The sequence below is a fragment of the Pseudopodoces humilis genome, chromosome 3, assembly GCF_049639895.1.
Source record: "Pseudopodoces humilis isolate 2021_Gansu_Grassland_sample_001 chromosome 3, ASM4963989v1, whole genome shotgun sequence".
In the NCBI taxonomy this organism is placed as follows: Eukaryota; Metazoa; Chordata; class Aves; order Passeriformes; family Paridae; genus Pseudopodoces; species Pseudopodoces humilis.
The window spans coordinates 22,428,903-22,440,817 of record NC_142202.1 but is presented as its reverse complement, the minus strand read 5'-3'; the positions used below and the strand labels follow the sequence as shown (position 1 = coordinate 22,440,817).

General features: G+C 46.2%; 1 protein-coding gene across 1 annotated transcript; it reads left to right on the top strand.

Annotated features, from left to right (window-relative positions):
• Positions 1–3,243: 3,243 nt before the first annotated feature.
• SERTAD4 (SERTA domain containing 4) lies at positions 3,244–10,312 on the top strand. The gene is made up of 4 exons (XM_088053691.1): positions 3,244–3,371; positions 3,709–3,895; positions 4,277–4,392; positions 7,344–10,312. The coding sequence occupies exons 2-4, from the start codon at positions 3,724–3,726 to the stop codon at positions 8,127–8,129; spliced, it is 1,074 nt and encodes a 357-aa protein (XP_087909817.1). The 5' UTR covers positions 3,244–3,371; positions 3,709–3,723; the 3' UTR covers positions 8,130–10,312.
• Positions 10,313–11,915: the final 1,603 nt, after the last annotated feature.

Below are 11,915 nucleotides of genomic sequence, written 5' to 3'. Positions count from 1 at the left end.
AGTCTGAGTATGTGTTTGTGTCTTACCCTTTCTTCTCACCAGCTGTCATTGCCTCCTTAGACAGCCTGTGTGCAGTGGCATTCCTCATTTCTTCTGCATTGTAAATTTTCTGAAACGCCAGAAAGGTAACAGCTACCAAAACAATGGCAATTTTGTTTTCTAAGTGCTGCAATCCAGATGTTAACAATGGTATAGCACAGCTAAGAAATGCTATTCTTTCCTCAAGCCATGTTGTTATGCAATGGAAACCCTCTGCACTGTGATAAAGACTCAACCTGCCGCAGTACTTGGGTACAAACCCAGGGCTAAACAAGGGATAGCCATCTTAAGTCTATTCCCTTGTTTTTATTGGTCTCAGTGAGACTTGCAGCTTTATAGTCACGGGCATTTTATATTTAAGTTTGGCTTTTTAGACGCATTCTGGAACTGTATAAAAAGCCCCTTTCTCTGACATCGCATCAGGCTTTTTGTAATGTGAATGGCATCATTACAGTTCTCTCATTAACATCATAATGGCTCTGGAGGAATAGGGAGTGAAAACCCCAGCAAATGGAGTATCGTGGCAATGTATAGTAGTCTTACTGTGTGAAACTGAACACAGAAAAAGTTTGACATTTTAACCTTCAGGCTGCTGTAGATGCCTCGGGGTGTCCTCACACTGAATGCATTTGGCTGACAAAATGGAAAAATTGTGGTAGCCTAAGGATGGAGGGCTGGGTTCAATAAAAAACTGTTCCTGGCTTCCATGCCACTGAAGCCCACACAAGGCTCCCAAATGGATTTTTCAAAATTGAATCCAGCCCTAAGTGTCAACCTTTTGCTGTAATTTTGTATAGTAAATGTATTGTATGCTCAAATGTACATCTTTCATCCTTTATTTCCAGAGGCGCTAATGGAAATATAACAATGTGTGTGCTGTTCTGCAAAGTCTCATTGAAACCAACGGGATTTTGGATGAAATCCCTCCATTGCATAAGATAATGTAATATAATGGGTTGGGCTTACGGCTGGAGGACGATGAGATCTGGTTCTATTTCTGGCGCTGACACTGATTTGCTGTGTGACTTCTGGCAAGATCCTCAGGAATGGATTTTGCCACCCTTAATGGGGAAAAACCAGTAGGCTGGCTCTTCAGGAGCAGTGCCAGAGGTCCTGTTTGCGGAGCTGGGTCCAGTAGCACTTCCTCAGTAAACACTGGTTTACAGTTCTGCTGTGTCCAACTCTACCTTCAAGGGGGCCGACTTTTCCCATGTGCTGGGTGCTTGCAGCTCTCTTTCCACTCATTTGCAGCAGTTGGAAATCAGTGCTTCTGAACACCCAAGGGGAACAAATAGCACGCCCAGAGTCACCAGCCCTTTTAAAAGCCCGGTTCTCAGCTTCTGTACACTGAAGCAATTCCTCTGCCACAAAATAGGACTTATTTTCTAGCTGAGAGCCACCTCTATTTCTTTGTAACACATGCTGAGACCTACAGGCTTTGTTTGGGGCTTTGGTTTTCTGGTGATTGGGGTTTTTTTCTCCCAGGGAAGCTATATTATTTACACTTTGTTTTTATGTAGTTTGGAAACATGGAGAATGTGCACGGACAGTAGCTGTTTATGGAAGTGAACTGACCTGCCTCTATTAATTTTGCATGTTGTAAATAGCAGAAGCAGTTCATTTACTTTCCTGGCTGTCCAGAGAACTCAGTTTTTCAAGATAAATTAGCAGCACTGTGCAGAAGGCATCCCAGTGCTTCCTTCCTTCCTTCCTGCATGTTTCTGCTTGAGCTTAGAAAGACCTATTTGTGATGAAATATGGCAAGAAAAAGATGCAGACTTGAAATCTCCGATTCTCATTAAAAAAAAATAAATTCACAAAGAGATGCTGAATTCATTATGAGCAAAGGAATCCTGACTTCCAGAAGCAGCAGTGAGCTTCTTCCAACCTTTATTCTCTCAGGACAAACACTGAGTGTTGACATCTTGCCAGTGTGAGAAGATTGATGTGCCCCTGTGAATGATTCCTCCATCTGGATTAATGAGAAGAGTCCATTGCTGCTTTCTAATAATGGTGTAATCTTTTCAGATGCAAAATATATGACTTTTTAGCTGGTTCTTGGGTCACTTCTTGGCCCTGCTGTTAGGCCAGCAGAATGACTCACTTGTTTTGACCACTCCTTCCATGTGTTGGTACTCAGCTGGTAAGAAAAGGTGTGGGGAATAAATAATAAATATTGTGCATGTCACAGATAACTTTCAATGGGCCAGTCCAGTGGCTTGTCATTCCCTGTGCTGTTTCTTGGTCCAAGAAAAGCAAAATGACAAGAAAAAAGGCTGAGGGCTATATGCAGTGCATTAGCAGTAAATCAGCTCTGAGGAAGGGGTTTGGGCACCTGTCAGTCTGACTGCAGTGAGGCTGGTGGCCTTTACTGAGGCAAACTGCTTGGGGACCTCAGCTGCCTGTGCCTTCAGCTCCTGGTTTTGCCCCGGTGAGAGGCAAGACAGGTCTACGCACACAGGCATCCAAGACACAAACAGCGCATGCTGGAAGCCGTTTCTTAATAAAGTAGCAGCCTTGTGCTAGGATTTAAGAAAACAACTGGCAGATGTGAACGATTTATTTTTCCTCCCTCTTCTGCTGCGGTTTATTTTTTCCTCTTGTTCGAGAGCGCTCAGCTGCTAACACAAACAATTGCTGAAATTCCACCTGCCCACCTGCAGCCCCTCCTTCCCGCCGCCTGCTCGGGCCGTCGTCTTCCTCCGGGAGGGCTGCGCCGAGGGGAAACTACATCCCGCTTTCTTAGAGAGAGGAGGAGGAAGGAGAGGGAGGGGCCGGGCCGTGTCTGGGCGCATTGTTCCGCGCTCCTCTGCCAAGAAGTAGGTGACTATGAACTCATCCCTCGGCCCTCGCAGAAAGTTTGCCGCCTTCCCCCCCTGCTCCCCTCCCCTCCCGCCCGCTGGCGCGGCAGGAGGCAGCTCGCAGCCCGGCGCTGGCCCCGGAGTCCCCGCTCCTGCTTAATATTCCGCCCGCTCCGCCGATGTTGTGCTTGGCTCCGGTGGGACCGCAACTCACGGCGTGAAACCGGAGCCAATTTTCTGTCTTAGTCTCGCAGTGTTTTGACTGGAGGCAGATCCAGTTCAGTCCGATCGGGGCTAGTGGAAACAACTACCTAAGTCTCCGCTGTCTGTGTCGTTTGGGAGGGAAGAAAGAAGAAAGGAACGCGATCCCGGGCTGCTGGGCGCGCTCTCTCTCTCTCTCTCACACACACACGCACACACGCACGGCAGACACACGCACCCAGACAGGCAGACTCGCACCCCGCCGGTGCCGAGCGCGCCGTGCCACCGCCGCCGGGAGGAAATGGGAAGCCAGTGAGCGGATCCGTGCCGGTGTGTGAGCGCCGCCGGGGCCGGGAAGGGGCGGCGGGGGGAGCGGGAGCGCGGCCGGGGGCGGCGGGAGCGGGGCCGGGGGCGGCCTGGGGGGAGCGGACACCAACTCCCGGTGTCGGGGACCCCGCGCCCTTTGTGGGAGAGGGCTCCGCTCCTTCTCCTGCCGTAAGAAGGGGGAGGAAAACCCCAAACGTGCGTCTATGTGAGATCGATATGCGTATGTTTTTAATATACGTGTGCGCAGAGGTCTGGCTGCGGGGGGCCGCGGGGGGCGGAACGCAGCGGGGCGGGGGGCAGGTGAGGGCGGCGGGCGCTCACCGCGCTGCTTCGCTTCCAGGTGCCGGCGTCCGCGATGACCCTGGTGCTGCCCATGCAGCGGCTGGGCCGCCCCATCGCCGCCGAGGGGGCCGCCGACCTCGCCGCCTACCGCGCCCTCTGGGAGCCGCCCTGCTGCGGCCGCCCCGGCCCCGCCGCCCCGCCGGCCCCGGCCCCAACCCCGCCGGCCACCGGGCCCCCCGCCGCAGGTAGGCACCGCACCGCACCGCTCCGCCGCGGGGGGACCGGGGGCTGTCCGCGGAGCGAGGCGAGCGGAGGGCGGGGGTCTCCCGCGGGCGAGCGGGGCCGCAGGTGCGCGGGGCCCGCCGGGCGCTCGGCAGCGGCGGAGGGGCAAAGTTGTCCGGCAGCCGAGCGCCCTGCAGCCGCCCCGGCTCCCCGCGCCGCCGCTCACACCGGCCCCCGGGTCGGGCGCTGCTCAGGAGAGGGCTTATTTCTGATCGCCGCGAATAGATGCGAAAATATGCGGCGGCGGCGTTCTCCTGTAGCGCGAAGGGAAATGAAAAGTATTTTGTTTGGAGAACCTCCGGCAAACCGCATGTCATTTGTCATATCTGATTTATTACCCACAGGATCACATTACAGGGGAATTTCAAATCCTGTAACAACATCCAAGATCACATACTTTAAAAGGAAATATGTGGAAGAAGAGGATTTTCATCCACCACTCAGCAGCTGTACACATAAAGTATGTTTTCTAATAGTCATTATTTTTACTCTCGGTTTCAGATGCTTAGTAACACTCGATTGACCCATTTCCAGAAGGCTGAAATACTCTGCTGAAATTAGGAAAATGATCCAGCTGTTTGCTGAGAAACAAACAGTTGTCACTTCTTCACATGTATTGTTGTATTGTCATCAATTGCAAAAGAAGCAAAGGCGTTTCTGTGTTTATAACAACTGCAAATGGAAATGCTGAGAATAACTTCTTTTTTTCAGATTATTTTGTTCTTAGCTAGTTCATGTCATGCTTACAGAAACAGCTCCGTAACAGCGTTTGAACAACAGAAAGGAAGAACATAAGTAAAAGACCTCCCACTCATATAAAACTTTTTTACTGGGGGAAAATAGTAAGTGGTTCCATATACCCTGCATTGGTTACAGATCCTCTAAAAAGCCAGAATGACTTGGAAGGCGAGTACAAGTTCCTTCCGTATTTAATCATGTTTATTAAAAAGCTAATAACTCCCAAAGAACAGATTAGTAAATGAAAGATTTTTTTTTTTAATGCAGGTTGTCAGGGGAGAGATTAGAGCAAACATTTCCCAGGCCAGTGAATACATAAATTGAAATCGGACTTTTTTGGGGAAGATTTTATGCTCCTCTTCATTAAGGGCTCAGTTCTGTATGGAACTGAATGCCTGGGGTGACATGCACAAGGCTAGCTCATGCCTTGACACACCATCCTTACCTTGTTGAATCCTACCTGGCCCATGGAGGTCCAGTGCTACCCATATTCTCTTGGCAGTGGGGGAGGGATTTCTGTGGAGGAAAAGCAAGTATTAATGCCGAGCTCAGTTCCCAAGGACCTCAGAGTAGCTGAAGGAATTTTCAGTTACAAATAGAGTTGTCTGGAAATAAGTACCTGGACCAGGAAGGTGAAAAGTTGTCCCACTGTTAATTTCAGAAGATGTGCAGTCTGCTGCCAGAGCAGTGAATAAACAGCACCAAGGGTATTGAAAAATGTGCTCTGGTTAGTGAGTGTCTCACACATGTCACATCACTCTCCCAATTTTCAGCCAGTTTTGTTTTTTGTTTTTTTTTTACAAGATTGTTGGATTTTTGTGTCAGTGATTAATTTCCTTACAAAGAGGGGGAGGAAGAATAGTTATTTAGTCTTTTCTAACAGCCATAAAAAGCAGTTGTAGAGGCATTAGTAAGCTAGACCCAACCACTGTTTTTGCTGTTGTTTGCAGAGGTGTAACATGTCAGAAACTCGGGGTCACCAATTTCTTACATTACGCCCAAATACATTTTCTACTTTGCAGCACTGAGCTCTGGCAGAAGGAAGATGCCCACCAGGTTTCCTTGAATTTCTTCCGTGTTTATACCTCTGCCACCAGTAAAGAGTTGTGTTCTGAGATTACTTGTTCCACAGAGGGTATGATGGTAGAGCCTGGAGCCTCCCTCCAGAGGGCTGCTGGAAAACATGTAGAAGAAAGCCTTTGACAACTTGTTCCTACTGGTGTCCTTCCAGCACATATCTCCGGGAGAATCCCAGTTCAAGGCTTTCTGGTTTGCTCCAGGCTTTTATGGCTTCACTGACTGTTGCTGCAGCAGGTACAAAGGACGCAAATGAACCTATAGGCTTAATATAATTTAAAATGAGTCATTTATTATAGAAAATTACTCTCTCTAACAAAGAGCTTCAGCTGTGAACTCATATGAAATTATGGCCAATTTTTTGTTTTTATGAGGCACTGTGCTGCTTCTAAGCCTCACAGACATGACCAGGCTGTGGAAAGAGCTAGAGGGCTGAGGAGAGCTGAATGGATGTGAAAAGCAGCTGTGCTTTAAGCTCTTTCAGTCCTCATAGCTACGACTTCCACTCTGCAAAAATGCTGTAACCATGTGGGAAAGGGAAGAATGATCAAGCCACAGATGGGGGGATTTAGAGCAGTCTCTCTTTGTGCTGTGCTGCTCTCCTCCTACGCAAACGAAATTCTTACTAAAAATGAAAATTAGTTAATAGTGCTTACAGTAGTAGCATGCATTGCCCCCTCTCTTATTTTGATTCCCAGGGTAGCGATTACAGTGCAGAATCCGGGGCCTCCCAGAGGCAGTAACCTGCTCATGCTGCCAGTGCTGAGAAAGGGAGTCCTGGAAGGACCATGGAAGGGAGAACAAATCTGTGGGCATAGAGCCAGGATTTCTGCAAATCCCTATCCTCTCTTCGTTTCCTGACCTTATCCCTGCCTATCTGCATTCCCACCGGTCCTGTAGAGCACAGGGCGTAGTACACAGGCCAACAGCTGCTCTCCAGATGCTGGGATGCTTTGAGATGGGTTTCTCCCTGCCTCCCTCCCTGTATGCACTTCTGTGCACAAGAGCGGTGTAAGAGCCTGGCAAATGGAGACCTCCTTGCTGGAGGGCCTCTTCCACTGGCAGCAGATGAAATGCTCCAACATTTGCTGTGTGAGGTGATGGCTGCTGGCTGCCTCTTGCAAACCTTGGTGCTTCAGGAAGGACCCTTGCTTGGCTTCAGAGCTTTGTAGAAGCCCCACAGGGGATGATGGAGTTAGGTCCATTTTCAACAAAAGGCCCCCCTTAGCCATCACTGGAGCAAAACTGCATAACAACTTTATGTTCTCATCCCAAATGTAATTAAAGAGCCAGATGTGTGCATCTGGATTTCACTCTCCCGCCTTGGATTTATGCCCTGCAATTGCCTCTGTGGTGTAATGCTCGGCTACTTACCTCCTAAGCTCAGCTGCTAGCCCCCTACACACAGGGGAATGCTGTGGCCAAGAAAAAGCAGGTCCCCAGCTATATGGATGTGCAAAATGAAAAGCCAGCTTTAGATGCCCCAGAACAGAAAACTAGTGACACAAAGGGAATAGTTTGCTTCATTTCCTTTCTCCTTGTTTGGAACAAAAGTGGTTGCCTTCAGTTCTATATCTTTGTTTTTTGCATTTTCAGACAATCTCCGTGTTTGAGGAGCGGGCCCATATTCTTTACATGTCTTTGGAAAAGCTGAAATTCATTGATGATCCTGAAGTCTACCTGAGGAGATCCGTCCTCATCAACAATCTCATGAAGAGAATCCATGGAGAGATCATCATGCAGAACAACTGGTGCTTCTCCACCTGCTCCTTCAGTGGCACCTCCCCACAAGAGTGGTTTGTGCCTCAGGACTGTCCATACAGAAAACGTCTTCGGATGGCAAAGGAGGAGTACGAGAAGCTCCACATGTGCTGCTTCTATCAAGAATGTGGTGGTCACTACTTAAATCTACCCTACTCTGTTAATGCTAGTACAGAAAGTAATTCCTCCTCTTCTTCTTCCTCCTCCTCCTCCTCCTCCTCCTCCTCCTCCTCCTCCTCCTCCTCCTCCCCTCCCATTTCTTTGCCAAGCTGTTCCCAGCAGGTGGATTATGAAGTTGGCAGTGCACCTTCTTACAGAAGTGATGACCAGATACCTGCTAATGAAATATTCATCACTAATGGCAGGTCTCACAGTAATCAGGAAAAGGCAAAATTTAATGACGAGAAAGGAGGTAATGAACCTGAGAGAGAGAGCATCGCCCTAAACTGTGAACCTCTAAGAGGTACCCATGCTCTTGAATGTAAAGGCAAATTTTATGACTATTTTGAGACTGGATGTAATGACAAGATCAACGTAAGTGAATCTTGGAAAAAATCCTTAAGGAAAAAGGAATCTTTACCAAGTAATAAAATCTGCTGCAACAAAGGAAGTAAAATATGAGGCATCTTTCTTGCTCTATTGAAGCATGCACAGCATGTTCCTTCTCTATCAAATTTTTATTTTGAATGGATTTTTTATAGTTTTCTACGAATGGTACAATCATGCCACAAACATGACGTGTAGAGTGGAGAGCAGATTGTGTAAAGTGTCTCTGCCATCCGCATCAGCGGCTATTTATAAATGTGGAGACCAGAAAGAACACAGTTGCATTACTGCTGAGCACTGTAGTCTGTCTGTGCAGCTATGGTGGAGCTTTCATTGCTGAAAATGCCAATCAGCCAGATGGGGAAAACATATCGTTTTACATATCCCCGCCCCCAAGAAGTCTGCCATTAATTAAGAAGAACCTCCATTATGTTTACCAAGGAATTAGAAGTCTGGTAAACAAATTGATGCTACCAGCAAGGATGATATGCTCCTTGTAACTCAGTATTCGTTTTGACAAAGGACTGTCTTCATGGATTGGGAATAAACCATCCTTATGTTTTGTAGTGATACTCTTGAATTCCTGTATTCAGTGTCTTGTTCAACTGACAAAATAGGACATAGCATAAAGAAATAACCTGTTTATGGAATTTTAAACAGAAATCAAACATGCAGCTCAACTACTTGCATGTTTTCACCTCAGCTGTAATAACTAATGAGGTTTGTTGTTACACAGGGCAGGTTTTTTTTTGGTGCCTTACTTTTTGTCTTAATTTTTGCCAGTGTGAAAATTAAGTATGAATCTGATACAGCAGGGATTTAACCTAAACAGAGATAAAAAAGAAACCCACAGGGTGGATCAATATTATTAGAAACCTTTAACCTTTGAAGTACTGAGTTCAACTTCCTATTCAAACATCTCTGTTCTTCCTTTTTGATGCTCAATTGCTTTTTGATTTGCCATCCTTAGGAAGGGATTTAAGAAACAATAGAGAGATGTCTCTTGTAAACAAGCATTCGATGCTTGAGTGTTTCTATGGCAACTGTCTGTTGCTGGGGCTCTTTTTTTTTCTTCTTCGTATAATGAAGTTCATGACCCAGCGGCATGTTTTATACTTTATTCTGTTTCACATAATTTCTCTCTTTTAGATTGCAAAAGCATGCGGGAGTTTTCTATGACTTTTGCCGTTGATTTAAAAAAAGACAAGAAGGCAAAAAGCACAATGTTAATTAATAATGTGGCGATAAACACAGTTTTATCTGAATGAATGTAAGGGGCTTAATTTTAAAAAAGAACATTTTGGAGATTTCAGTGGAGATTTAGTCATCCCTAGTTAGATTGATTGCAAAAGTGTGCTGTGTAAAATGCCCAGAAGGCATCAGTTGGGATTGGACCAAGAGTGAGTCTTAGATCCACCAAATTACTTAGTTGCCACAGTCCCCATAACAACTGGCGGGATGTGCTCTGCAAGATCGCCACATCCAGGCCACAGCTGACTCATAAATAGCTGCCTGTTCCCACAGCATCTTGCACTCAAGTGACATCTTCACTTGCTTCCTGCCCAAAGGGCAAGAAAATGACCTCTGTGCTGGGGGAGCAGCCAGCTTGGTGCAGGGCGTGAGTGACCCCAAGGGGACAAAGCACCAGGCTTGGCACTGGAGTCAGACAGGTCTCTGGGTCTGAGACCTCCTGCTTTGGGTTTCATGGGTTCAGCTGGAGGAGTCCTGGGCCATGCTTATTTTGGGTAGCAAACTACATTTGCAAACTGTATGGTCTTTCTCAGAAAGCCCAGTGGTCACAGGAAAAAGCTCCCCCCCCAGCCAAGGAGACCACAAACACAGCAGGATATAAATCAATGATAACCTTTATGAAGTCAGGTGAGTTTAAACTGATTTGTTTATAAGGGTTATCATTGTGAAAAATGACAAATAATGAAAGTGCAACTCCCACCTGATTTCTCCAAGACAGAAGCTTTTTTATTAATAATAATAATATTAAATATAGATCTCATTCATACAGTGTATGAGTAGGATCATCATTTAGACATTTGTCCACAAGGACCAATTTTTTAAAAAACCTGATTTTTCTTGTGTTATATCCAGATAGTCTAGTAATGTCTGCTCTTTTCCAATATTTGATAAACGCTTGATGTTTTAAGCTTAAATATTAGATGCTTGTATACTAATGTGTTGTTGTAGTAAAGTGAAATTTCCTTGATATATATTTATTAAAATGACCAAAATTCATTTTAATTTTACATCTCCAATGGCTACTGGGTTCTTTCCCCCATGTTCCCCTCCCTCACCAAAGGAAACGCCGTTTAATCAAACTGCTCCCTGCTCAAGAGATTACACAGCAGTTGACTGTGCACTTCAGGCTGGGTTTGTGAGGGAGCTCAGCATTGCCAGGGTTTCAGGAGCATTTAGGACAGTCTGAAGGTGCACTGAGAAGCAACAGATTCTCTGTAGACTTGCACTTACAGCCAAGGAAAACACCTAGCCAAATGCTGCCCAAACCACAAATCAGCTAGCACTTTTGGGGGGGCTGAAAGCTTTTTGACCCTAAAGGGCTCCTTGGTCTTCCAGAACAAGCCTGCACACATAACCTATTGCAGAGGCTTCTCAGTTGAATTTGCACAAGCTGAAGTGAGGGATCAGCAGATCTTTGTCTACTCTGGCCTCTCATCTGGTTTCTTTAGTTCCAGAGACATCTGGAAATGAACCCGTTACAGCTCTGGACAGTCTTATTGTCATTCGGGTCTGTAAGGGAGGAAATGCCATCGAATGAAAGTTGGCCTATGTTTAAGTGGGGTTTTATGCCTTTCTCTGGACCTTGCCTCACAAAATAATAGCAAAAGTCAGTGTGTTGGACTCAGCAGTCCACTGAGTTATCCTGCTGGCCTCACAAGAGACAGAGGTATTCCATGTTAGAAAAAGGAGGTGGAAACACCCTTGTCCCATTCCCAGAAATGCAATAGACCTTGATAGGATTTCCAGCCTGGGCTAGACTGAATGGACTTCCTGGTATAAATTCAATTTGATTTATGGCATGTGAGCCTGATAGGCCTTTTCCCCACTGCACACTCCACTGCTAAGGACATTTTGCTAGTATCAAAAATTTTCAAGAAACAGTTCTTTTACAAGATTATACAAATGCCTTTCATCCGTATGTCCCCCACATAACTGCTAAATGAATGCTCCTGAACTTGATCCTAGCCTACCTGCCAGGAAGAACTGGACAGAAGCACTTCTCTCGAGGAAGATTGTTTTTCTCTCTATCATAAGACACTTTGCTCCAAGAGCGTAAGATTATAAAGCACTGTGCCTTTCAGCACATGCCAAACAGCAACAGAAAAAGATGTTTCTGTTGTCACATCAATTTTGCTGTCACTAGGAACAGAAATGTCATTTTATCTTCAGGATCCAGGTAATACATTTCCCTTGGAAATGCACAGATCATTTGAGTTTAAAAAATCACGCTTCTTTTTCAAAACATGCAGCATAATATCATTGTGCTTCATATATACTTGCTACTTTTGGTGAAATTTTACTATTTTTACTGTATTAGCTAATCTGTTGAAACAGCTTAACATGGGTACTTAAGCATCCTCAGCACTCAGACAGCCTCAGCTGGCAGTGATGTGCAGTGCCAGCAGGGCAGCTGGTTCTGCAGGGAAAACAGACACAGCCTGAGCCAAAGAAATGAAATGCTTCTTTCAGTCCTGAAGGTGTTACGCCCCTAAGCAAAGTTGTGGCAGAGATTTTTTTTCACATTTCATCCTCCTGCATGCCCTCCATCCTTCTTTTACACCCCTTATCTACCATCTGTCCTTTTGTCTCCTACCATCATGGTGACCATGA

What these genes read in the sequence shown, in the direction of transcription:
- SERTAD4 (XM_088053691.1), top strand. Translation starts at nt 3,724, where the DNA reads ATGACCCTGGTGCTGCCCATGCAGCGGCTGGGCCGCCCCATCGCCGCC. An exon ending in CACCGGGCCCCCCGCCGCAG is followed by an intron (nt 3,896 to 4,276) that starts GTAGGCACCGCA and finishes TATTACCCACAG; the next exon opens with GATCACATTACAGGGGAATT. An exon ending in TCAGCAGCTGTACACATAAA is followed by an intron (nt 4,393 to 7,343) that starts GTATGTTTTCTA and finishes TTGCATTTTCAG; the next exon opens with ACAATCTCCGTGTTTGAGGA.